The sequence below is a fragment of the Cervus canadensis genome, chromosome 3 (genome assembly GCF_019320065.1).
Source record: "Cervus canadensis isolate Bull #8, Minnesota chromosome 3, ASM1932006v1, whole genome shotgun sequence".
NCBI lineage: Eukaryota > Metazoa > Chordata > Mammalia > Artiodactyla > Cervidae > Cervus > Cervus canadensis.
In genome coordinates, this window is record NC_057388.1 from 62,068,300 (window position 1) to 62,095,587 (window position 27,288).

Consider the following 27,288-nt stretch of genomic DNA (forward strand, 5'->3'; position numbering starts at 1 on the left):
GTAAATAAAATTTAAGAGATGAGCTGTGGATTTCATGATCAAACATGGTGAAGGAGAAATACTTGCTTAAAAGGATAAATGAGCTGAGAAATCAGCAACATTCACATACAGGCATGTGATCCTCCTGGGACAAAGGTATGCAGTATTCATCAATTTTTAAAGCAGTTTGTGGCCCGCCAAAAAGGGTAAGAACTATTTCTGATATAGAAGGTATTTCTGCATTTGGCTAAAAGTCAGAATAGATGATCTCAATGCCTTCCCTAAAACTTGTCAACTTAAATACAAGACTAAAGGTCTACAGGAAAAGCAGGGGCCTGCTCCATCAGGTTCTAAGAATAGCACATAGCCAGGGACAGTCCAATCAGAAGTAGATCAAGCGGCTGATGAGACAGTCTCACACAGACGTCTGCCCCAAATCTCCACACTGAACACTACCCATCCTTAGACATTGTCCTGGTTTTTGCTATTAAATCCAGAAAACTGGTTTCCAAGGAGAGAAAACTAATTTCATTCCTATTCACACTGACTTGCTAGTTCAACAGAAATAAAGGGCTAACCATAAAACACTGACAGAGAAAATGAAAACGCAAAAATAGATGATATGAAGGACAGAAGGTAAGCTCTCCTTCTTTACTACTGTGACCAGGTCAGCACAACACGGAATTCAAGTCATCAAATGCTGAAAAGAAAGACAGTGCCTACCTGGGTTATCATGATAACGTCTCTCAAGTACTTACCTGGACCAAGACACTTTCCATCTCTGATTTCTTCTCAGCAGAACACTTCTTATCAGACATCAATTTCTGTAAATGAGCTGCAAGAATAGTGTTGTACATGTCAATTTCAATCAATCGGAAAAAAGAACAACATACTTTTGAGTTTCAACACTGGGCAGGGGAAAAAATGAACCCAAGGATAATGTTCTTAATTTATATGAATCCTATGGCTGATTTTACAGAGACAGGCATGATACTCTCTTGATTCTTTTGGTGACTTAGAATTTCTAATTATCTGTACATATGTGTGTGTGTGTGTGTATATATATATATATATATATATATTTCTTTTTTTTCAATAAGGGACTTGTTCTATATACTAAGATCTGTGCACTTTATTCTTTGTATATTATGTCCCAAGAAAAAAAATGTAAAAACTTGAGAGAAAAGTTTAATCCAAATCCTTTGCTTTGATCAATCCTACTTGAAAAGGTGTTTACCTGAGATGAAAAGCCATACCTTTCAATAGATGGTCAGCACGGAAACACTCTCCATTTTTTAAATCTTTCACCATGAAGTCAGCAAATTTGTCTACATGGCCAGAAGTCCTAAGTTAATACCAAGTCAATTAGTCATTTTCATACAGCTTAACACATAAATTTTACCTTTTAAGACAATCTCCCATCTACATATTTATCCATAGCTTACATCTGTGTATCTGACAGATGAAAGCTCCCATATCTATTATGGAATATCCCATGGTAGATAAAAATGTATGCCAAAGAAAATTCTTCCTTAAATCAATTCCTACCTGCTCCCCAAGTTCTCCCTTCCCTTAGGAAAAAATATATTAACTAGATTATACTTTTTCACAAATTGTCAAGGTCTGTGCTACTTTTCAGGATCAGTTACTCCACACCTATCCCATTATTATTAGTGATCCAAGCAAAAGCCAAAACCATGGGGAATTTGGCTAGTCAAGAATTTGCAAGAACTCAGTATAGACACTGAACCTTAAAGAAAGAGTTTTCTGCCACTGAAACCTGTAGGGACACTGGTATTATTGCTATGTGGCTCCTACTAGTGGAGCAAGTAGCTAATACGTTGTCCTGATCTTTCAGATCTATCATCAAGAATTCAACTTATTTTAATTGCCTGAAATTATTGAGAGAGAGCCTAAAGTACACAAAATGCTCCGCTGGTGACTCAGATGGTAAAGAATCTGCCTGCAAAGCTGGAGACCTGGGTTCGATCACTGGGCTGGGAAGATCCCATGAAGAAGGGAATGGCTACGCACTCCAGTATTCTTATCTGCAGAATTCCATGGACAGAGGGGCCTGGCAGGCTACAGTCTATGGGGTTGAAAAGAGTCAGACATGACTGAGAGACTAACACTTTCATTTTAAAAGTACACAAATAATGAAAATTAGCTCTTTAATAGGCAATATTAAATGAAATGATGAAAAAGAGTAACAATTCCTCTTTCAGTTTCATTATCTGAGAAATCCTGACCTGCTTTCAACAATGTTGGCAGGAACAATCTAAATTTCTGCATTGAAACGTCAATACAAATAATAGTATTTAATTTAAAATATGTACATAGCTTTGCCCAGAACTTCTATGAATTTATACTAAAAAAATCACCAGGATATAAAAAAAATTCATCTATTAGGATGTTCAGCACAATCAAAACTCAGAAACTAAAACTTAAGCACCTATACTAATGCACCAGCTAAGTAAATTATGCCACATCTGTAACAGAGAATACTATTCTGCCATTAAAAATACTCTTGAAGCTTATTGACATAATGTTCACCTATATTAGGTGAAAAGCACTGTGCTACTACTAAACACCACACTACACTACTCCTAAACTTAAAAAGAAAGGATAAACACAACATTTTAAACCGGCTATCTGTTGGCAATGACTATAGATTTTGTTTTTATTTTTCAGATTTTCACAATGAACATGGGTAATTTTTTTTAATCAAAAATTTACTTAAGTATATAAATTAAAGAATTTCAGCCTTCAAAGTAGAAATCTTACTTTAAAACTGACTCAGGGGTGAGCATGGTACAATCAATCTCCAGGATCTGTTCCTCTTGAATAAAATGCTGCCTCCAGGTCTGAATAATATTGTTTTTTAAAGCACATCCAACTGGGCCAAAATCATAAAGACCACTAACACCTGCAAAATGAGAGGAAAGCGTACTCTACCTTATCACTCTGAACAAATCAAAGCAAGAAGACATCAGAAACTTGAAAGACTCACATATTCCCAAAAAATGTATTCAAGCCAACACTTCAAATCCCCCAATACTAAAGACTCTTATCTCCTACTAGCTGACAGAAGTTTAAACTGAAAAGGTCTTACTCCATTTACTATTTCTGTATGTGAAGGCTGAAATTTCAAGTAGGATTAGAAAAACCTAAAATCGAAAAGAAGTTTTTCCTTATGCAAGAAACAAAATGAAAAAGCAGATTATAGTTTTCTGCCGTAGAAATGAGAAAATAACTTGCTCCATCAGTGGAATAACAATGATGCCCAATACCCCACTCTCCAATCTAGTCTTGGTATTTGGGCCACTACTTAAACCTCAAGAAATAAAACATTTAGAGATCTGCTCAGACTAAAAATCAAATCAAGTTTTGGTGGCAAAGTATTGAAAGTTTAATACTGCTGCAATAATCTCCATTACTTATGAAAAATATCAGTGAATTATGTTTGTCTATATGAATTCATGTAGTGTTCAGAGGGATGTAGAAATTTATCTGCATAGCTAAGAAGAATGTTTTCACCTGGCAGTTGCCATAATGAATAATAGAGTAACTAGGGTTCACCACTGCCCTTGTGGGGGACGGCACAGTACAGCTAGCCAGTGCTACAAACGGCCCTCTACTACTCCCAAGTCTCCACTGGGATTTTAAGAGGAGTCTGATACGTACATGGATACATCAAACACTCAATATCTGGCTACCCCTCCAATTCCATAAGTCCTAATGGAAAAAAAGCCGTCTTCAAGAATAAGGAGGGTAGAAGGAAATAAGAACTGATATCATACCAAATGAATGACTAAACAAATAAATGCAAGGTATCTATCCTCTGCTTTGCATGACCTGATACAACGAGATATCAATTGGCAAGTTGTGCTTTTCATTTAAGAACCATATTAAAGCCACTAACAACATGTTTTTTTCTTTCATTAATCCCCTACCTCCATAAATAGCAAAAGCTTGATCATAGAAAAACCTCCTCTTCAGGGTATCTTCCATTTTTGCTCTGTCTACAACATCATCTTTGGGTTGTAATGCTAGCTCCTATAAGAGATTTTTAAAGAGAAAATATGTGATTGAAGGAGTGAGTGGGAATTTCAGTTTACACACCTAAATTTACTTTATTCTTCAGAATTCAATATAAAATTTATCAGACAAGATTTTCATACCCTTAAAACAATAGAAACCTTAGGGGTTTTTCCCTCTGAGTTACAGCAAAGATACCTTTACTTAACTATTTAGGAAAATGTATGACTATTTCCAAGATTATAAAACTAAGCTTACTTAGATGCAGATACTGGTAAGCAGTATCTAAATTTTTAGAGGATCATTGTAGTGAAATAGTGACTTAAAACTCCAAAGGAGGAATTCTCTAGCTTCCCAGGGGTTAGGACTGGATGCTTTCACTGCTGGGGCTGAGTTCAACCCCTGACTGGGGAACTAAGATGCCACAAGCTGCGCAGCTTGGCCAAAAAAAGAAAAAACTCCAAATGATTTCAGTTTAGTGATGGGTGATAATTTGAAAGGTTTGCGAGCAGCTATCAGATGAATAAAACTTTTCCTTAAAAGAAAAAATTTTAAAACAGCATAACCATTAATTGTAAATATAAAAGAATTCACCAAGAAGAACACAATTGCTTTCCAGGGAAATTCATGGAACACAACCAGTCTAGGGTTTTTGTCTGGTGGGAGAAGGAGTAGGTTAGGGTGAGGAACGTTTTGTAGAAAAGCTGACATTTTGAATCACACACTAAAAGGAAGGAGTCTTCCAAGTAGAGAAGGAGGAGAAGGCATTCTGGATAAAGAAAGAGAGAGCAACTTTTAGATTTTTTTCTAGGTCTCTCCCACCCACAGAGACTAAGTAAAGATGAGCAATTCTATACCTACTTATGTTCCTTTCCAAGGATCCAAGACTCACCTTTGCTTCCAGAATCCTCTTCCGGGCTTTGAGCTCAGCTACTGCCTTTTCTACATCTACTTGGGGTGCTTTATCTTCTTTGAGTTTTCGTACAAGATCTCCCTAGCCAACAAAGAGAATCTGTAGTCATGATTGGTTTCAGAAGTAAAGTTAGAAATGTGCTTTTCAGCATGTCTTTTAAACAGTATCGTGTGAGAATGAGGAAATTCAAAGGTTTATTATGTGAAAGGTCATTATGAATACTGTAGGTCTCTGCCCTCAGCATGTATAATCTAAATATATAGGCAGGTACATAAAATAACTACACTTGCAGAGTGATTATTACTGGTTTGTTTTCTTTATGGGGAGGAGATGCACAGAGGCGAGAAAAGCACTGATCAAAAAGTAAAAACCCTGGTGGTCTACTGGGTAATAATCTGCCTTGCAGTTCAGGGAGATGGGGGTTTGATCCCTGGTCAGGGAACTAAGATCCCACATGCTGCAGGGCAACTAAGACCACGTGCTACAATTAGGCAGCATGCACTCTGCAACTAGAGAAAACCTGCTCCCTGCAACAGAGATCCAGCACAGCCAAAAAAAAAAGTAAAGAGCAAGATAAGCACTGAGAATTCAGAAGAACCAATGAATTGATTACCATCTCCTTGAATCTCTCTTTTTTCTTGCGTACAAAAAAGACTGTTTTAGTTTTCTGCTTACTTCTCTGCCCATTTGTTCTCAGTCACTTACCTTCCTCTGCCCTTTACTGTTGTATTTTTTTCCTTGCTAATTTCTTTAGATTACTTTATTCACTTCCAACAACCTACCACCCGTACACTGATTTTCTTACAGTAATGTGGTAGAGTAAGTAATCTGAGAGAACAAACAAAACGTTACCACGTTTTGGGAAATTTGGGAAACGTGGTCTGGGAAATTTCAAGATGAGAAATTAAACGGTATCAAATTAACAGAGCCCTGGGGGGTCCAACAGAAGCAACTGCTCTCTAAAGTAGACCTGCCATAGGCCTTTCAAGACTTTCTATTTAAGATTACCAAAATAATAGGCACAGCTCAAAATTTTAAAATCCACAAGGAAGAAAGCCACCATGAGTGAGACTCAGCAGAAACAACAAATAACAAAATTAGATCCTTTTAAAGTATTAGAATGACCAAACATACTTTTTAAATGCTCAAGATGTTTAAAGTAAAATAAAAAGAGGAATCAAAAACATGAGCAAAGAACAAGAGACTATCAAAAACAATCAGGGGCCTTGGGAAAAAACCACATAGAACATTAGGAAATAAATCACTGAAACTAAAAACTCACTGGACAGTTTAAACAGCAGATCAGACAGCTGGAGAATTAGTGACTTAGAAAAGAAATTATCCCTGGATAATTTTCATTCCATGGAATGGAACAGAAAGACGAAAATACAGATAATCAAACACAGAAAAGAGAATGGAAATGTGATACATGTTCTCCTTATTCCCCTCTGTACTTTCAAACTGACTCCTCCTTTCTCTTTCTAAAACCCCAACTCCTTTGAGGGGCCTACCATCATCCTTTCCCCATTGTGGGTATTTTCCCAAGCTCCTGCCTACTTCCCTCATTCAGTGAACAGAACCCCCTCTCCTCTAATTCATGCTATTTCAGAATGTCCCAGTTAGGAGGCGAAAAAGCTATTTAAAATTATCTGAACTAAGAACCTAACTCTGCTTATAAATGAGAAATATTTCCCCAGTTTTAACATACATTGAATTTTCCAGGGATGCACCCAGGAAAATGTAATTTAAAGGAAGACTAAAATCAACTATGCATGAGTACTCAGTTGCTCAGTTATGTGATACTCTTTGCGACTCCATGGGCCGTAGCCCACCCTGCTCTGTGTCCATGGAACTCTCCAGGCAAGAATACTGAAGCAGGTTGCCATGCCCTCCTCCAGGGGATCTTTCCAATCTAGGGATCAAACCTGTGTCTCTTGCATCTTCTGCACTGGCAGGCAGATTCTTTACCACTGCGCCACCTGGGAGGCCCCCAAATAAACTACACCTCAACTAAAAAAATAAAAAAGGACATCTTGTTTTGTTCAGAATTTTAGAAAGTTGCTATTGTTTGAAACAAAAAACAAAGAAGACATGTGACTACTGGCTATGCTGCTGCCCTGAGTAAACAATGCAATATATCTTTATCAATGTTCATTAATAGCAACTGTTTTCACAGTAAATCTGTATACGGGTATAAGCATCTGCTTTGGAGAAGGCAATGCCACGCCACTCCAGTACTCTTGCCTGGAGAATCCCATGGACGGAGGAGCCTGGGAGGCTGCAGTCCATGGGGTTGCTAAGAGTCAGACACAAGTGAGTGACTTCACTTTCATTTTTCACTTTTTATGCATTGGGGAAGGAAATGGCAGCCCATTCCAGTGTTCTTGCCTGGAGAATCCCAGGGACAGGGGAGCCTGGTGAGCTGCCGTCTATGGGGTTGCAGAGTCGGACACAACTGAAGTGACTTAGCAGCAGCAGCAGCATCTGCTTACTTTAGTATAACTTCCAGTGGAGTCATACCCCCAAACTTATGTAATGAAATACATATTATTTATTATAAATTACTTTTTATTTGTATTACATTTAGAGCACTACGTGTACATATATTTTTCTTATGAAATATGATATTTCTGAGACATGAATTTCATTACAGGGTAGTAATGAATTTCAAAATATGTGGTATAAAAGGGGACACTGAGTCTGAAATCATTGAGAGTCACTGAGTTGGTTCTTCTTTTCATTCTCTTATTACATACAAATAGGTCTGGTCTGTTATTATACTAACAGCTTTTATTATCTTGACCTCTCTAGCTAAAGCAACATTCTCAGTTACCTTCTAATTTTAACTTCTTTATTACACACACAATACCTGAAACCACCCCATCAATGGATGGCTTATTTATTTACATACATTTTATCTGTCCCTGTCATTATACAGCAGGCTCCTTTAAGACAGGAACCCTAGAATGTCAGTTCTGGCACTCAAATATTTCTTGCCTGATATCACAACCTAAACCTAGCACAATCCCAAGCACTTAATACTTGGTAAATATCTACTGGCTTAGTCTTTACACATTCAGGGGTTCTTTTCCCTTACTCTGCCTGTCAGAACACTTGTCTCTGAAAGGTTCACTAACAGTGCTTTTTGATGGGGATAAGAACCTATGAGAGTCTGTGTTCTGAAAAGAAGGTGGCAAGCAGTTCTTTTGAATACCTACCTTTGTGTGTCAAGTACTGGCACTCCCATCTTTTCTTTTGGAGCTTTTCAAAGGACACTGGGCAAGCAAGGCCACAAGTGGTAAAGGTAAGAACTTAAAATTCATTTTCCTGAATCATTTTTTCCTGTTTTTTAAAGTTCAGGCATAGAATGAGGCACACATACATATATTTAAGGAGAGGCTCACTCTCAACAGAAGCAGTAGGAGAGTCAGGAATCCTCCACTGAGTTAATCATCTCCGAAAATCTCAGTCAATTAAGAACATAATTGACCTACAGGGGTGGGATGAGGAGGGAGATGGGAGGGAGGTTCAAAAGGGAGGGGATATACGTATACTTATGGCTGATTCATGTTGAGGTTTGACAGAAAACAACAAAATTCTGTAAAGCAATTTTCTGTGAAGCAATTTTTTGTACAGCAATTCTGTGAAGCAATTTATCCTTCAATTAAAAATAAATTTTTTAAAAAAGAAAATAATTGAGTTTATTCTGAATAATGGAATAATTAAAACCATGATTTATAATGATCTAATTCTGAAAACAAAAGTTGGAGTTGATCTAAACACGGAAAGAAAGTACTTATGGATTCCTAATTTCTAATTATTTTCTCTCCTCTTTCTTCACCACTGACTATTTGTGTGTGTGTGTGTGTGTGTGTGTGTGTGTGTTGAATGAGATCAATGTGAAATATCAATATTTCTAAACTACCTTTAAGATACATCAACTAGAAGCTTAATTTCTGCATAAATTCTTACCATAAAGACATAGATTAGAACTAAAAGTCTATGGTTATAAAATGAAATCATTACAGATGAGAAATCATTCCAACAGACCTTTTTCATTCATCCTTCATACATATCATGGTGCATATTCAGTCAGCCAACAAAAACAAGAAAACATTATTTAACAATGTTTAAGTTACTACCTATGGACCTAGAGGGTTCTTGTTAAGATTAATAAACTAATTTCAGATTCCCAAGTGTTTTACAACTATTGACAAAAACTTCATAAATGTATCATTTGTCCTTTGTGGATTAAGCAAGAGCTTTAATGGGCACTCTTAGTTCAGAAAATCAAAGCAAAGAAAAATCCAGGGCTCTAACATTTCCCAAGACTGACTTTATTGGCCACAAATACTATCAGTTGCTTTTTTGAAATGACAGTCTGACTTCACTCATTTTACAGAAAATGAACGAATGCCCAAAACCCAAGACTGAATAACACTGTCAGGCATTTTAGTATGCTTCATTCTTGCAACTCAGTCATAAGTGCTTTTCCTCAATCAACATACATGAGTATGCTTTATGCATACTTCCTCTTTTGTCACACAATATTAAAAAGATGTGTACACAGAGGTCTGAATTTAACAAAATTAGTAATTCTTACTGCTTTTTCAAGGACACTCTAAAGCAAAACTGAGAGAGGATTTTTTGGTTTGTTTTCAGTGTGAGACTGTGGTAGAGAATATGAAGGCTTAGTGTCCCTTACTTGGTAAGTGCTGCAGGCCAGCAGTTTTACTCACCACACTTCGCACCATCAGTGCAAATGTCCACAGAGTGAAAGATGCCAATAACATCTTAATTTTATCATGAAAATGGTTTTGACCCTGGAGACCTCCAAGGGTTTGCAGACCATACTTTGAGAACCGCTGCCCTAGAGCCACTTCCCAAACAAGACACTCCAGGATATGTTCATCAGCATGGGTGGTTGTGGTGGTGGGGTGGTATCAGAACATTTTTCAAATATAAAAGGCTCTTCTTTATTCTGAGTTATGGCCTGTCCTATCTTAGGTATTAAAATATATTTTCTATTATGAAATAAAAGGGGAAACCAGATGGTAGTTTCTTGATTGCACTGCTTTTTTTTTTTTTTAAAATGCCCTTTTTTGGCAAAACGGGGCTTCCCTGGTAGCTCTGTGGTAAAGAATCTGCCTGCAATGCAGGAGACCCAAGTTTGATCCCTGGGTCAGGAAGATCTCCTGGAGAAGGAAATGGCAACCATTTCCAGTATTCCAAAATACTCCAGTATTCTGGCCTGGGAAATCCTATGGACAGAGGAGCCTGGTGGGCTACAGTTCATGGGGTCACAAAAGAGTATGACACGACTTAGCAACTAAACAACAAATCTGGCAAAATAGTCTGGCCACTGTATGCTAATTCCCAATTTTTTTTAGCTCAATGCCCTAGGGTGTCCTTCATCAAACAATTAACAGTTTTCTAGATGCTCTGAGGCCCTTTTATAAGCTCCAAAACTAAATTCTTCAGGAAATAACTAAGAATATGCCATGGTGAAACACATTTCAGCCAATCAACAAACCAAATCTGTAAAAAACAGCAGCATTCACATGGCATAGCAGATTGGCAAATTTATACGAACTAGCTATTTATTTGAAACACATGCCACTAACAAAACCCGTTATTAAGCACCTTACAAATCCCACTCCAAGGATGCCTTCAATTGCACAAACTTCACAGTGGAAACTGTATCTCATTTCTTCGAAAACATTAAAAAAAAAAAAAGGGGGTTAACCAGATGATCTTTAAATTCCCTTCCAGTTGACCCTGAAATCAGTGCGATTCAAAGTCCCAGGTAGTTAACTGATTTATGTGTGGTCCTGAAAAATTAGGAAAAGAAAACACAAACTGACTTACATAGACTAACTTACATATTTGCAAAATAGCTTGAAGTACCAAATATCTAGCAATCAAGCCAACATAAACAATACACAAGACAGTAATAATAGCGGAAGGCTATTCCCCCATCAAAGTTTACTTCAGTTAACTAGTTCCAAAGTCTTACTACAGATGGATAATGTGCACTGCAGTTCCAGGCTAACGTGGCAGAGGGAGGGGTTTGGGTGTGCGTTTTTCCAAATTAGATGTATTCTCCCTTCTAAAGTGAAGGATACGAAGAAAGAGGGGGAAAAAATAGTTGAGAGAGAAAAGACAAAGGAATCACACTTAATTTTACTTAAGGAGGGTGTGAGGAGGAAGATGGAGAATAAGCATTCATAAAGCTCTGATATAAAGAAAAAAGAATAAATTAAGCCCACAGTAAAACTTCAAAATTAAACAGGATAGAATCAATCAGGCTTAAACTAGAGAAAAGTAGATAAAGTGGCAGAATTTGCCTAATTTTCTGCAGCGCTGCCCCAATGAATTATTTCTGAGAGAAGGATCCACCCTCCTTAGCCAAGGCAAGTTATTGCATCAGGCGCCGGTGCTGGAGAAACCCGTTCGGTGCTTCCTACTAGGTCATCTACTCTTGGGGTTCTATTCCAAGCTTCTGGTTCTACCTGACTGGATGTGGGAATACCCTGTCCTCTCTAAATTCTGATGTCCATGCAGTGCCCTAGGAAAAGGAGGCCTGGATTAAACCACCAAGCTCTCCAGCCCATGAAACCTCCCTCCCTTCCGCAAAATCAAATTTCAAAATGTTCCATACGAAGGATGGCTGCCTTCACCGATTAACTCAGGAACATTTACAGCTTCCCACGTTTACGATCTGAAAGCTCACTCGTTTCAAGTGGTCTTTTCGGAACCCAGAAAAGGACAGGAGCGAAGGATGAACTCACATTATTAGAAGAGAGAAAGTTCAAAACCTCCCCTTATCCAGGGGAGGTTTTGCTTTCTCAGCGGACCATCCGGCTAAGCACCGAATGAAGATGTCAAGGAGGAAACAATATTTAAAGCATCTTGAAGATTAAAAAAAGAGAGTCAGGCGGTAAGAAGAGAGAACCCGCATCCTCTTCAGCTCGTAACTGACCAGCGAGGAATTAGGAATCTCGCCACCCAGGAAGCACAAAGAACACAGCAGGGACAGGAAATCTAAAATTAAGGTTATTAAGCTAGGACAGGGTGGAGAAGCTAAGGGTTACAGATCCCAGCGTCATCGGAGAGGGAAGAGGCACAGCAGTAACAAGGACTGGGAAAGGAGAACAGATCGCGAAAGAAGGGACGCAGGATGTCGAGGGATCCGCGGGAGTCACCCAAGGAGAGGGACCCACGGGAGGGAAGGTGGCCGGCGCACGCGGGGACCTGAGTCCAAAGTGAAGGAGGCGAGGAAGATGCCTGGAAACCAAGGGCTTCCAGAGAATGAAAGAGACGGGTAATCGATGAGGTGGACCGGTGCCCGGGAAAAAGAGAGAGAGAAGATGAGAAGAGGGACCAGGGGTGAGGAGAGCCGGGGCTGACTGCAAAGCGCAGAATGCCGGTACCTGCTGGCGCACGGCTAGTCTGAGAGGTGCCAGCACCTCCTCAGCCCCGGCGCCGTCCATGCTGCTCAGGGAGGCGGCGGCGGGGAACGAGGTCGGGGCGCGGGCGGGCTTGCTGATGGGCCGGCAGGGCAGGAGCGGAGGCCGGGCCGGGAGACCGGGTGGCGGCGACAGCAGCAGAGCGGCACGGGCAGCTCTAAGCAGCGCCGGACGCAGAGAGGGCATGAGCCGGCGGCGCTGGGAGGTCGGGAGGGGGCGGCGGCGGAAGCGGCGCGCGCGGCCGGGCCGGGAGCATGATGAAATCGCCGCGTAAACGCCGCGGCGCGCGCAGCCGCACACTCCCCACCCCGCGACGCGGCGCCGGGTCGCCACCGGCCGATTCGACACAAAACCCCGGAAGGACCCGGAATCATTCAGAACCCCGAAAGGGCTTGAGCCGCCTTGGGCGCCCAAGAGGGCTGTGGGGTCCCAGGTAGACCCCCCGGTGAACAGATTTGCACAATGCGTTAGTGGACATTTAAGGACTCAGCCCCGTCCGAGACACGCGGACTGAAACTCACGAGGACCTTCCGAGCACAGGCTTATAGAGGGGCACTGACGCTCTGGCCGACCCACGGGAGTACACACTTCTGTTTCCGTTCTTTCGCCCCCTGGTTCTTAAAGGGTCATGTCCGACTCTGCGACCCCATGGACTGTAGCCCGCCAGGCTCCTCGGCCCATGGGATTATTCAGGCAGGAATACTTGAGTGGGTTGCCTTTTCCTCCTCCAGGAGATCTTCCCCACCCAGGCATGGAATCCGAGTCTCCTGCATTGGCAGGCGGATTCTTTACCACTGAGCTACCTGGGTAGACGTCAAAACAGATAGAGACTTAGACTTAGTGTTGCCCAAGCTCAGATGATTCTCAGATAAGGAAACAGGTCAAGAGAAGTGAATGATCTGTTCATCTTCACCCATCCATGCCTTCCCAATGTCAAGACAAAAGCTGAAGAAAGGGAGAAGAGGAATGATAGACTTATTTGGAGAAGATCAGTGCTGCCCATCCTTTGCTGGGCGAACAAGATTTGAATCAGCAAGGATGAGGAAAGGTAAGAGACAAAGACATGAGAAAGGCTGGAAAGCGACACTGTGCTGGGGAGTGGAGAGGAGCATCCAGGTGTCCCGGCTTCGCTCTGCTTGGCCCTGCCTCAGCTGACCTGACTCATGGTTAGGCCCCAGATGATGGACCCTCTGGAAGTGGCTTCTTCTCTCCCTCGCGCAGGTTGGCTGAAAAAGCTGGATTCTGTTTCCGCAGAGAGAATAGAAGAATAAGGAATGTGTTAATTTTAGAAATAGCATTACACACACCCACCAGAATGCCTAAAATGGAAATGATGGAAAATGCTAGGAGATGCTCAGGGACACTCCCACACAGCTGAGGGGAATGTGGATTGGTACTGACTTTGGAGGATGGTTTTGAGGGTATCTCCTGAAACCAACGGTACACACCTTAGTCCAAAGTGGAGGAGGCGAGGAAGATGCCTGGAAATCAAGTCTTCCAGGGAATGAAAGGGATCATGGGCAAAGAGGACCCGTGCCCAGGAGTGTACAAGAGTACACAGGCTCAACAGACTGAAATCACCTTTCCCAGAACTGTGAAAATTCATATTACTTCTCCTCTTTGAGCTTGTGTTTCTAGAGAACTACACACAACTTAGCATAAGCAGAACAGGTACAGAATGTTAAACAATTTGTATTCTTAAAACTTTTATTTCAAGATTTAATTTTTTTGGATAGAATATATACTTTCATTGAAGTATAATTAATTTACAATGTTGTGTTAGTTTCAAGTGTATAGGAAAGTGATTCAGTTATACATATATATTTTTTTTTCAGAGTCTTTTCTATTACTGGTTATTACAAGATACTGAATATAGTTCCCTGGGCTATACAGTAGGTCTTTGTAGTATAACTGTTTTATACACAGAGAATATATTTAAGTTTGTTAACCTGACATGAAACTTAAATATTGGGCACCTGCTAGATGATACTTCATTTAGTACAAGTTTTGGTATTTATTAATCATAATTTTTATTTGGCTTTATTTTAACAGGTAATTTTATATTTTTAATTGAAGTATAGCTGATATACAATAGTGTATTATTTACAGGTGTACAAGATAGTGACTCACAGTTTTTAAGGGAGTGAGAGAAGATGAGCTGGTTGAATGGCATCATCGACTCAATGGATGTGAGTTTGAGCAAACTCCAAGAAATAGTGAAGGACAGGGAAGCCTGGCATGCTGCAGTCCATGGAGTTGCAAAGAGTCGGACACAGCTGAGCAACTGAACAACAGCAACAGCACTCCACTTGCAGCTTTTTATAAAATATTGGTTATATTCTCTGTGTTCTACAATATATCCTTGTAGCTTATTTTATACATAATAGTTCATACTCTTAATCCCTTGCCCTTATATTGCCTCTTTATCCTTCTCTCTCCCTACAGGTAACCACTAGTTTGTGTTTTATTTGTTGTTGTTCATTCACTAAGTCTTATCCAATTCATTGTGGCTTCCCTGTCCTTCACTGTCTCCCAGACTTTGCTCAAATTCATGTTCATTGAGTCAGTGATGCTATCTAACCACCTCATCCTCTGCTGTCCCCTTCTCCTTTTGTCTTCAATCTTTCCCAACATCAGGGTCTTTGCCAATGGGTCAGCTTTTTGCATCAGGTGGGCAGAGTATGGGAGCTTCAGCTTTAGCCCATCAGTCCTTCCAATGAATATTCAGGGTCGATTTCCTTTAGTATTGACTGGTTTGATCTCCTTGCAACCCAAGGGACTCTCAAGAGTCCTCCAGCATTACAATTCAAAAGCATCAATTCTTCAGCACTCAGCTTTCTTTATGGTCCAACTCTTACATCTGTACTTGAGCCTGTTTCTTTTTTGTTATAGTCACTAGTTTGTTTTATTTTTTAGATACCACATATAAATGGTATCATACAGTATTTCTTGTTGACTTATTTCACTTAGCATAATATCCTCCAAGTCCATCCATGTTGCTGCAAATGCAAAGTTACATTCCTGTTTGTGGGTGAGTAGTATTCCAGTGTACCACATCTTCTTTATCCATTCATCTGCTGATGAACACTTGGGTTGCTTCAGTATTTTGGCAATTGTAGATAATGCTTCTGTGAACATTGGGGTCTGTGAACAGGTATTTTTCTCAAGTTTGTCTTTTTGGTTTTTCTTCAGGTATGTATGCAGGAGTGGAATCATATTGTAGTTCTAGTCTTAATTTTTTTTGAGAAAATTCCATACTGTTTTTCACAGTGACTGCATCAGTTTACATTCCTACCAACAATGTACAAGGGTTCTGTTTTCTTCACATCCTAGCCAACATTTGCTATTTGTATTCTTCTTGATGATAGCTGTTTTGACAGGTGTGAGGTGATATCTCATTGATAGGTTTTGATTTGCATTTCTCTGATGATTAGCAGTGTTGAGCATCTTTTCATGTGCCTGCTGACCATCTGCGTTTCCTCTTTGAAAAAATTTCTGTTCAGTTATTCTGCCCATTTTTTAATCAGGTTTTTTTTTTTTTGATGTTGACTTGTATGAGTTGTTTATATATTTTGTATATGCACCCTTTGTCAGTCATATCATTTGCAAATATTTTCTCCCACTCAGTAGGTTGCCTTTTTTTGGTCAGTGGTTTCACTTGTTATGCAAAAGCTTTTAAGTTTACTTTTGTCCCATTTGTTTATTTTTGCTTTTATTAGGAAACAAAAAAAATTGCTATGAATTATGTCAGAGTGTTCTGCCTATATTTTCCTCGAGGAGTTCTGTGGTTTCTGGTCTTACATTTAGGTCTTCAATACATTTTAATTTAATTTTGTATAGGGTGTGGGAGAATGCTCTAATTTCATTCTTTTATTAATACATGTAGCTGTCCACTTTTCCCAAAACCACTTATCGAAGAGATTGTCTTTTCTCTGATGTATATTCTTGCTTCCATTGTCATGGATTAGTTGACCACAGCATGTGGGTTTATGTCTGTGCTCTCTATTCTATTGCATTGGGCTGTCTGTCAGTTTTTGTGTCAGTACCAGGCTGTGTTAATTAGCTTTATAGTGTAGTCTAGAGTAAGGGAGGGTGATTCCTCCAGCGCTGTTCATTTCTCTCAAAATCATTTTGGTTATTTGTGGTCTTTTGTGTTTCCATATAAATTTTAGAATTATTTGTATTTTTAATTTTTTTATTTCAAAATTTTATATTTATTAAGCATCGTTTTTGGAGAAGGAACTGGCAACCCACTCCAGTATTCTTGCTTGGAGAATCCCAGGGACAGAGGAGCCTGGTGGGCTGCCATCTGTGGGGTCGCACAGAGTCGGACACGACTGAAGCGACTCAGCAGCAGCAGCAGCAAGCATAGTTTTTGGCTTTATTTATTAGGTAATTTTGACTTTATCTTAAAAATTTTAAATATGAAAATCAATTAAAAATTTTAGATATACTCTTATTTAGATTTTTATTAAACCATGTTTAAACTCTGTACACTTTGGATACAGTTATACATTTTTTAAATTCTTTAGATCAATAATGTCACATCCATGTTCATGTGAGGATAGTCTTATCACTGTTCTCCAAATCTTTCCTTTCCTCCCTACAGTTCATCCTCCCTCCTTCTGCCTCAGTGATTATTTCTAAAAGGCAAAGCTGTGCTTCATGCACCTCTCCTCAGGATACTTCAATAGGTCCACAAGGACCTTAGCAGAATTTCCTAAGTCGTTTTCCTTAGGCATCTTAACCACTGGACCACCAGGGAAGTCTCCTCTCCAGCTTTTTGATGACTAGTACCAACGGCCAATGAAGAGATGAGTCCTCCTACCATAAGCCAAGTAAGTGAGCCACCTATGAAGCAAGTCCTCCGGCCCCACTCCAGCCTTCAGCTGACTGCAGCCCCAACCAATGTCTTGACTCCAACCTAGTGGAAGACCCTAATCCAGAACCACCCAGCTAAATAGCTCTCAAATTTCTCACCTAGAGAAACTGTGAGGTAATAAATGTTGCTTTTTAAGGTGATAGATTTTAGGGTCGTTTGTTACACAAAAACAGATAACTAATACAGGGTTCTTCCCTGAGTGACCATACAATCTGTTGTCTTGAGAAGTGAGTGGCCAATCTGTTGACTTTTAAAGGACCTGGTGAACCTTTGACAGTGAGAATGTCATAGCAGTGACTATAGTGTCCTCCCTGAATCTCCTTACTATAGAAGAGCCAGGCACTTGTCAAATAGTCATTCAGTAAACATTTAACCCCTGAGAAGCAAAGGACTCCAAGGCTTGATTTTTATGGGTCTTCTGCACTTAGGTGCCAGCAGCAATAGTGGGGGCTAAAGCAGGGAGGTGCCCTGAAAAAGATCCTAAATGTAGGAGGAGTGAACACAGGCTATGATCCAGCTGGGTTGGCTTCCTTAATTCTCTCTCACTGGCTATTTTCTGGCTCCCGTGTGTATGTGTGTGCGCTAAGTCTCTTCAGTTGTGTCCGACTCTTTGTGACCCCATGGACTCTAGGCTCCTCTGTCCATGGTATTCTCCAGGCAAGAATACTGGAGTGGGTTGGGTTGCCTTGCTCTCCTCCAGAGGATCTTCCCAACCCAGGGATCAAACCCACGTCTCCTGCATCTCCTGTATTGCAGGTGAATTCTTTACCACTAGCACCACCTGGGAAGCCCTTTCTGGCTTCTGAGTCATTAATAAAGTTCTGTCTCAACCTCCAGCCTGCCCAAGCAGAGATTTGTTTCAGCCTCTGTCCTCCAAAAACTAGGAAGCAAGGTCCTGAGTGATAGTATCTTTGGCTGCTTCAGAGTCATTTATCACCAGATTAATGTCTGTTTTGAGTTTACTGGTGTGGAAGCATCAGGAGGAGAGAGAACCGCTGCTCTTTCCTTCCCTCCTTGAGTCCTTGGCATAGTTAAGAGAAGATTTTATCTTCCGACACTGTTAACTTAGGGGTGATGGGAGAAGATGCCTACCCAGGGGCTTGGAACATGAGGAGCAGAAGTGGCTAGAGTGGCAGAATTTTCTCTGAGACAGGGAACCAAGGTCTGTGACTCTCAAGAAATGGAGACCAGCAACTGTTCCCAAACACCGTCCTGGTCACAGTGTCAGGGTCTTGGTGAGACAGGCTTATGCAGCACCCCTAGGGAGGCTGGAGGCAAGCCCTGAGACTCCTAGCCTTTGAAACGATTCCTATGTTCCAGCTTGGCACACAAGTGACCAAACTGCTCGCCTTCAAAGGACTTCTGAAGACTTGCTCAGTGAATGTCACAGCAGAAAGAAGTTACCCCCACCCCCCCAAATCTTGCATGCTGCTTAAAAGCCCTGGCACCTGTCACATAGTCAGTGACATTTACAAAGTGCCTACTAGGTGCCAGACATTGTTCTAGACACTGGATGGACAGCAATGAACAGACAGACTTTCTGTTTACAAGGAGCTTATGTTCTTTGGGACCAGACTGGCAAGATAAAAATGAGCTGACTAGTAAATAGTTTCAGACAGTAATAAAAACTCTAAAAATAATAAAGTGGAAAAATTATATTAAATATGACCTGAGGTAAGGGTGGTGTTTAGGTAGGTGGTCAGGCCTCTCTGAGGAGGTGACACTTGAGGGATATAAAGATGACAAGTTAGCCATGAGAAGACCTGGAGTAATAGCATGTGCAAAGGCCCTGAGGTAGGAACCTACTTGGCCTGTGTAAAGAACAGTACGAAAACCCATGTGTCTGGAATGTTGGGAGTGAAGAGAGAAGTATGAAATAATATCAGAGAGGTAAACAGAGACCAGATCATATAGATCTTGTTGGCCATGTAAAAATAAATCATTTATTTTCAGTGCAATGGGAAGTCACTGAAACATTTGAAGCATAGGAGTAAATGGTCTGATGTGTCTTTTAATATGTCTGGCTGTGTGTGTAGATCGAGCTAGAATGAGACAAGAGTGGAGGTGGAGAGACCAGTTAGAGGTAGTTACCTGTAGTTGCCTGGATCAGAATAGTAATAGTGGTGATATTGAAAGAGGATGGGGCATTTTAAGTTTCTATTGGAGTATAATTGATTTACAATATTGTGTTAGTTTCAGGTGTATAGCAAAGTGAATCAGTTATATATAAACCTATATCCTCTCTTTTTTAGAGAAAGGGATTGGATTTAGGAAATATTCTAAAGGTAGAACAAATTAGACATGCTATAGATAGTTGTGTTGGAGGACAAAGGAGAATCAGGAAAAGCAAATAATAAAGATGGAATTGTAAGCCAGTGGGTATATTTCCTGGTGTGGAAAAAAAAAAAAATGGGAGAGGTGCAGGATTCCTGCATCCGAGGACAGGGATCCAAAACAGAGGCCGTAGATTAGACCTAAGGATGAAAATGGTGATTAAGGACAGAAGAAGGAGGTATAGAAAGTGAGAGGCAGACAAAGCTTAGGGGTAAGGGACTCCCCTTGTGTTGGTTTTTCTGTGAAGGAGTAGGTAAAGTCGTTTGTTGAATGTGAAGAGGAGGGTTGCAGGGCTGTAACGAGGAGGGTGGAGACGGTTTGTAAAAGCCCTTGTGAAGAACAGTAGAGTAACCCTGTTGGGGCGGGCAGGGACTTCCCCAGTGGCTCTGCGGTAAAGAATCCGCCTGCAATGCAGCCGGTGCAGAAAGCACAGGTTCGATCTCTGGGTCAGGAAGATTTCCTGGAGGAGGGCATGGCAACCCACTCCAGTATTCTTGCCTGGGAAATCCCTTGGACAGAGAAGCCTGACGGGCTACAGTCCATGGGGTGGCAAAGAGTCAGACTTGACTAAAGCGACTTAGCACACGTGCACACACCACCCCCCACTAAAATATGTTGAAATCCTACCCCCTGGTACCTCTATATGAAATCTGCAGGTTCTGAGATTACCCAGAGCGTCTTTTGTTCACCACCTGGGTTAAATGACCCCAAAGAGAGCTAGAGTCAGAATACGAGGGAGTAGTCCCCCGTGCTAGACTGCGTCCTTCAGGATGCAGACGTCAAGACAGGATGAAGCGCGCAAGGATTTTATTGGGGGGAGCACCTATGTGAAAGGAAAGGAAGAGGAAGCGAGGGAAGTCGGGAGAACCACCTGACCACAGGGAAGTCTGACCCCACGGGGAGGAGAGAGGGAGAGACGGCCGAGTGAAGCATCCTAGCCTGCCGTGTAGTCTAAGGAAGGTTCAGCAAAGCCACTAGGAGTTCAGGAACAAAGTTGATAGTAGAGAAGTCCCCTGTACTTACGGAACCAGCTGCCTTAGTGCATCAGCGGCGCTCAGTCAGTGGCAGCGAGCAGCCTGTAGGGGGCGTGCTTTGGCACAGACGTAAGGATTTCAAAGAGCAGCCGCTGTGGTAGGAAGTCTGCCAGGTGTATTCTTGTATCGCCACGCCTCCCATCAGATCACCATCTAATCCCGGTCTGGACTGTTTTTTTCTCGTCCTTTCCAGATCCTTTGAGTTCTAGCTAATCGAACATGACTAAAATTTGTTGTACAACACTTCCCAGCCTATGTACCATCCTCTATGCCTTTGCCTTTTCTGCTGGTTGGGTCTCAATGTCCATATGTTAAGGGTGGCAGAGCCTGGTCCCTTCGTGACTATGGGGAACAGAGCCCCTCCCTGACTCCTTTCTGATAAGCTCTATGATGTGTAGACACCAGCAAAAAGTGAGTTTCCATTGCAGTTGAGCTATGATACGTTCTGGTATTTGCTAGAGGAGTAGACTTGGGCAAACTTCAGGAGATGGTGAGGGACAGGGAGGCCTGGCATGCTGCAGTCCATGGGGTCAAAAAGAGTCGGCCATGACTGGATGACTGAACAACAAACTTCCTCTAACTACTGTACTACCACTGGGTCACAAGTGGGAAAGATGGTCAGGTTATCTGGGACACAGGAGAGGGAGGGTAAGAAGAGCAATTTGATTTGCCAAAGTTCTGTCTGTCCATGACTTCTTAGGAGTGTGGAGTTAGACTGCACACAGGCTGGTGGGAATCATCCTGAGTGAGTGGACTGACTGGTGGTCCTGGCTGTCTTCCCTGGGTCAGGGTCTGTCTAGCTTTCTGATGCCTCTACTTCTTTACCTTCTCCTTCTCTGGCCATTTGTCGTCCAAGCTCAGCCGTGTGCAGACTTCCCAGGAGCCCCACCCTGGCTTTCTTCCCGCCCATACCCCCAGGAGCCTAAGAGATGCTTCCCAGACCTTAGTGTAGGAGTAAGGCTGCACATGTCTGGTCTCTGTGTGACCTGAGACAAGGCCTTTCCCCTCTCTGGCCTCAGTCTCCCCCACTGAATAACGGGGGAACTGGCTCTGCTACCCTCTGGCCCCTGACTGTTTTTACTATGGGCTTGTGAACCTGCGACTTAGGGAAACACATGCCAAGAAATGGAAGAAGAGCAGACTTCCCTCTGTCCAGCAGAGGGGAGCATCTCCCCACAAACCAATAGCTCCGCAGCGCGAGGGCAGTGACAAGCCTGTGGAGGCCGGGCCTTCTGGGGCATTCGTGCAGGAAGTAGCCTCTGAGCAGGGTTCTGAGCACCAGGGACCCTGCCCCCAGAACGTGACCATAGGGAAGCCCTCAAGCGCCTTCTCAGCTCTTCCCTAAGGCAGTCTGACCCTCCATACCTGTCCTGTAGAGAGTCGGTCAGTCAGCACACATCAGTGGAACTCTGGCTCTGCCAGTTAGATGGGGAGGACGAAGCTTATGCAAGCTGGGAAGACAGGACAGCAAAACCAGACAGATAAGCACAAGGCTCACCCAAGCTAGCTGTACCCCTAGGTTGACATGTCTCCAGCTGGACGGGACCTCAGACTCCCAGTTATGGTTTGAGTTGTGTCTCTCAAAAAAGATAAGGTCACCTTCTACTGTGACCTCATTTGGAAATAGGGTCAGTGAAGCTATAACTAAGTTATTATTATAACTTATAAATTGAGTTTGTCCTGGTGTATGGCGGCCCTTAATCCAATGTGACTGGTGTCCTTGTAAGAAGAGGGTAGTACAGGGGAAACATGGCCATGGGAGACAGAGGCAGAGATTGGAGTTGTGCTGCCAGAAGCCGAGGAACACCTGAGGCTGCTAGAAGCTGGAAGGATCCTTTCTCAGAAGCTTCAGAGGGAGCACGGCCCTGCCGGTACTCTGATCTTGGACTTCCAACCTCCAGAACTGTGAGATGATGAATTTCTGTGAAGTCACCTAGTTTGAGGTATTTTATTATGGCAGTCCCAGCAAAAGGTATTAGTTTGGGCATACCTAACTGTTCCTCCAGCCCCCCACCCCCAGCTCCCTGGGCAGAAGCTCTGCGTCCACTCGGTCCCACCTCTGCTGCAGACTTTGATCTGTATGCATAGTGCTTGTTGTTACTGCCATTGATTTTAACTTTGATTTTGTGTGTGATTGGCTGGACCACTCCTACAGGTGACTCACCTGGCACCTGTGGGCATTTGAGCTGTGGTCCCTGTTCCACACATCCCTGGTGCCTAGGAGGAGGAACCCCTCAGCTGCCCCCCAAACTCCTCTCAGCAGGGGCTGTTCTTTCCCTCCTCAGGCTTCCTGTCCACACGGGGCAACTCTGACCCAGATAACGTTTTTATGCTGCAAAAGTCTGCCTACCTACAGCTTCTGCCCACCTGTCCTTGCTCTGTATCAGGGCCACCAAGAACCCTCTGCCCTTAGACATTTATGCACAGGAGCCTTATCCCCTTAAGAGCTGTCTGGTCCCAAGTCCCTCAGGACGTCCTCATTGCTGTGTTTTCCTGACGGTCACCTTACCTGGACTAGCTCCAGTTCTCTTTGTAGTTAGGGGCCAAGACTAGACATGATATACCTGGTGTATGTTCCAACAGAGTCAAGAGGGCAGGAGCATCACCTCCCTTGTTCTGAAGTCAATATGTTTGATGATGCAGCCTGAGACCACCTGAATGGCTGTGACCATGGCAACTCCAGGGGAGAGATGAGAGATGGTGTGTTCTTTGGTCACTGAGAACACTTCCACAGGCACAAGAGTTTGGTATGAGGATGATAAACTGCCTGCTGAAGGGAAAAAGGTGGTGTCCATCTGGATGCTCAAGACAGAATTCTTTTTTCAATTGAAGTATAGTTGATTTACAATACTATTAATATGTTAGTTTCAGGCATACAGCAAAGTGATTCAGTTATATTCTTTTTTCAGATTCTTCCATCTCCCCCATCATGTCCCTCATCTCCTTAGTCCTTCCTACATGGCTTATGCCTTATACCAGGAGGGTTCCTGGATACAGGTAAGATCCCATTCAGGCTAACCCAAATGACTGGACATCTACTTGAGGTACAACAGGGAGTCAGTGGGAGCCTGGGAGCCAGGTTCAAGAATGTGCAGACTTGAGAGAGGTCTGAATGGCCAGGAAGCAGAGAATATTAGCTAGAAATTGCTTCTGGCTGCAAGTAACAAAGACATGAAAAACAGGCATAACAACACAGTGCTCTGTTTTTCTCTCATCTGAAAAGAAGCCCAAAGATAAGAAGTCCAGGGCAGGTGCAAGGCTTAAGGATGTTGTGGCTGAGTTCTTTAAATTTCTGTTGGCTTTTCTAGGGCTGGTTCAAGATGACTAGTGAAGTGGCAGTTAATAGGCTCACCTCTTGGACAGGAAGGATGAAGAAGAGGTAACAGGACAGCATAGCTGTCTCTCTCTTCAGGAAGCCCTGGGTACTCAATCACTGTAGCCAACATCCCATTGACCAGCACTGGGTCATACAGTGTGATGTTTAACTTTATGTGTCACCTTGGCTAGGCCAGCATCCAGATATCTGGGCAAACACAAATGTTCCTGGAAGGAATTTTTAGATGAGATTAACATTTAAAGCAGTAGACTTTGAGTAAAGTAAATCTCCATCATGTGGGTGGGCCTCATCCAAACAGAAGAAGGCCCTTAGGAAAAGACTGAGGTCCTCCAAGGATCCAGCCCACAGGCTAGAGTGTGGAACCCCTGTCTTAGCATAGCAGCAGGCAAGGAGGTAGAAAGGACACTGAAGGGGGAGAGAAAAAACTGGCATGAGAACTAAGGGAACACTGGCAAAAGGTGAGCCCTTTAAATCTGCCAAGGACAGAAAGAAGGCAATTCTTCAATATTCCTCAATAGTTTACCTGCCTGGGAGAAAAGGGCAGAAAGGTGTCTGCATAGCTGGAAGTGTGTCTCAGCCATCTCAGGGTTAGCACGGCATCCATGCTCCTGGAGTCTGCAGACCCTGCTGGCCGGATGCCCAAATGCAGTCAGCTCACTGTGATTTGTTCCCTTTGAAAACAGCAGGTGGACAAATGGCTCTCTCAGCTCCATGGTAACCAGATCACATTCTCCTCTCACAGGAGGATCACGAGCGCACCCCTGCAGACACTGATCCATTTGTGTGCCCTAAGCTCCTTTCAAGGCTAGACCCTGGACTTGGAACACAAAAATGGATAAACCCAAGTCCCCGTTTTCAAGGAGTCCACAGGCTGGAGAAAGAGACAAACCTGAGGAGTCAACAGAATGACGATAAGTGGTTGACTGAGGAAAGAACACACCAAGTACCTCCTCTTTGGGATCAAGAAGCTGACTTGCTGGGCTTCTCTGAAGAGCCTTGCTTGGGCTGAATTGAAGAGAATCAGTCAGACTTGGTCAAAAGGATGAGCTGGTGAAGCTTGAGAGCCACAGCACCTTTGAGGAACAGCAAGCATGGCCCGAGGACTTCCCTGGTAGCTCAGTCAAAAAAGAATCCACCTGCAGTGCGGGAGACCTGGGTTCGATCCCTGGGTTGGGAAGATCCCCTGAAGGAGGGCATGGCAACCCACTCTAGTATTCTTGCCTGGAGAATGCCCATGGACAGAGGAGCCTGGCAGGCTGCAGTCTATGCGGTTGCAAAGAGTCGCACATGACTGAGCGGCTAAGCACACAAGCGCAGCCTGAGCCCAGGGCCCTCGAGGGTCTTGGAGGTGGACAGGGAGGGACCCACGGTATCAGTCCAGAGCTCTGTACCCACACTGTTCTCACCAGGGCCCACCAGCAACCAGTGCCCCGTCCAGGGGCCTTTCTCCAGCCCATTTTTGGGCCCCTCCCTTCTCTCTCTTTTAAAAAATGCATTTACTTATTCTTTGGCCATGCTGCTTGGCTTGCAGTATCTTAGTTCCCCAACCAAGGACCGAACCTGGGCCCACGGCAGTGAAAGCCCTGAGTCCTAACCGCTGGACTGCCAAGGAAGTCCCCCCTGCCCCTGCCCCTGCACCCTCCCCCAAAAAAAGATCCTGTCTTGATATCATGATGATCAGAACAGCAGGATGCCACCAGCTCCTGAGGTTTCCTCCACTGTCTGGCTGCCCTAACTCACTATTCTTATTGACTTCCTCATTTCCTTAAATTCTAACTTCCTTTTCCAGCTGTCCCACCTCTAGGTGAATCAGAAACCTCCTCCTTTCTCATTTCCATCTCTAGTTCTCTTTGCATATTGGTCTCAGTTCCTCCTACCACAAGATAAGCCTCCTGTGGTGTCTGGAAATGTGGCTGCAAGAACTCTAGAGAAGCAATCCATGGGGATTCCCACGTTCACCTGTCCATCCTGCGGAAGGATTCTGACTGGTGGTGGTTGGGGTGTGTTATTGCCCTGGAGCTCATCACTGTTACTAGCGCAATGAAGACAGTATGATTTGTGATGGGAGGAATGAGGGGCTATGATTGGCCCCATCAAAATCATACTGAAAGGCAGTTCCCAAATGCAGGTGTGTTGGTCAAGGTCGCAGTCAGGAGATAGGAACTACATAATATGAACAAGGAAAGTTTAATTATTAACTAATAACAGAGAGTTAACCACTAAAGGGTAAAGAACTCTAAAGAATATAGAAGGAGATAAATGGATAAACACAATGTGGTATATACTACATACAATGGAATATGATTCTGCCAAAGGAAATTCTGATACAGGCTGGATGACTTAAACTGCAAACAGTTACTTTCTCACAGTTCTGCAGGCTGGAGATTCATGATCAAGGTAACACAAATTTGGTCTCATGTGAGACTCCTCTTCCTGGCCTGTAGCCAGCTTCCTCCTCACTGCGTCCTCATCTGGCATCCTCTGTGTGCGTACTCACTCCTGCATCTCCCTCTGCTTATAAAGTCGCCAATCCTGTTGGATCAGGGGCCCACCCCTATGACTTTATTTAATTTTAACTCCCTCCCTAAGGGCCATATTTCCCAAGACAGTCCCATTGGGTTTAGGTCAGCCCATAACAGTGACCACGGCATGGAGAAGACACGGGTAAAGTTAGAAATTTCGGGGAAATTCATTTTGAGGAGGCTTTGACAATGCTGGGTGCTACCAGATGCCTGTCAAAGGGAAGGAGCAGGAGCAGTCCATGGAATACCTTGACTCTGCACCTTCGTTGGGTGATTGTATGGCTGTTAACATATCAGACCCCCATCTTGGGACCTTACCATTTCTCCTGTCCTTCTGCTGACCCTACCCAGGGCTGTGCAGTAAATCACTTCTCTGTCATCAAGGGCTTTGTAGTTCATAGATATTATTTAATAATCATAGGGATCAGGTGGCCTCTAAACTGTTAGTCCCCAAACAATGATGCAAACTTCACTGACGTATTCCCAGCACCCACGAGCCCAGTTAGCGTTCAGAAATCTTGACTTAGGAATGCATGTCCTGTTTCCAGGCACATACCTCTAGATCTTAGACTAGCTATAAAATTGTCCCCGTGGCCCCTCAGTGGTGTGTAATGCAGCTGCAAATGCTTCTGGATTGCTGACCACCTGACCTGGATCCCACCCTGTGAGTAAGTGACCCTGTAATAAACTGATCCATTAACCATATAGAGCTGCCCGTCTCATTGTTTTGTCTCAAGATGCTTCTCAGTTCAATGGGCACTTTTCATTCCCTTGGTCCTT

General features: G+C 42.9%; 1 protein-coding gene and 1 long non-coding RNA gene across 2 annotated transcripts in view; one reads left to right on the plus strand and one right to left on the minus strand.

Moving 5' to 3' along the window:
• Nucleotides 1-12,585, minus strand: part of GARS1 (glycyl-tRNA synthetase 1) — a 43,008-nt gene extending 30,423 nt beyond the window's left edge. Inside the window, exons 1-6 of the mRNA XM_043463272.1 lie at nucleotides 12,364-12,585; nucleotides 4,910-5,011; nucleotides 3,933-4,035; nucleotides 2,764-2,905; nucleotides 1,236-1,324; nucleotides 738-814 (exon numbers count right to left, since the gene is read on the minus strand). Of these exons, the coding sequence (XP_043319207.1) occupies nucleotides 738-814; nucleotides 1,236-1,324; nucleotides 2,764-2,905; nucleotides 3,933-4,035; nucleotides 4,910-5,011; nucleotides 12,364-12,585 (735 nt within the window). The remainder of the gene's footprint in view (nucleotides 1-737; nucleotides 815-1,235; nucleotides 1,325-2,763; nucleotides 2,906-3,932; nucleotides 4,036-4,909; nucleotides 5,012-12,363) is intronic.
• Nucleotides 12,586-12,843: 258 nt separating this feature from the next.
• Nucleotides 12,844-27,202, plus strand: LOC122438425. Its single transcript, XR_006268547.1, has 4 exons — nucleotides 12,844-14,070; nucleotides 17,009-17,237; nucleotides 23,559-23,646; nucleotides 24,729-27,202. It is a non-coding gene; the product is annotated as an uncharacterized LOC122438425 (long non-coding RNA).
• The last annotated feature ends 86 nt before the right edge of the window (nucleotides 27,203-27,288 follow it).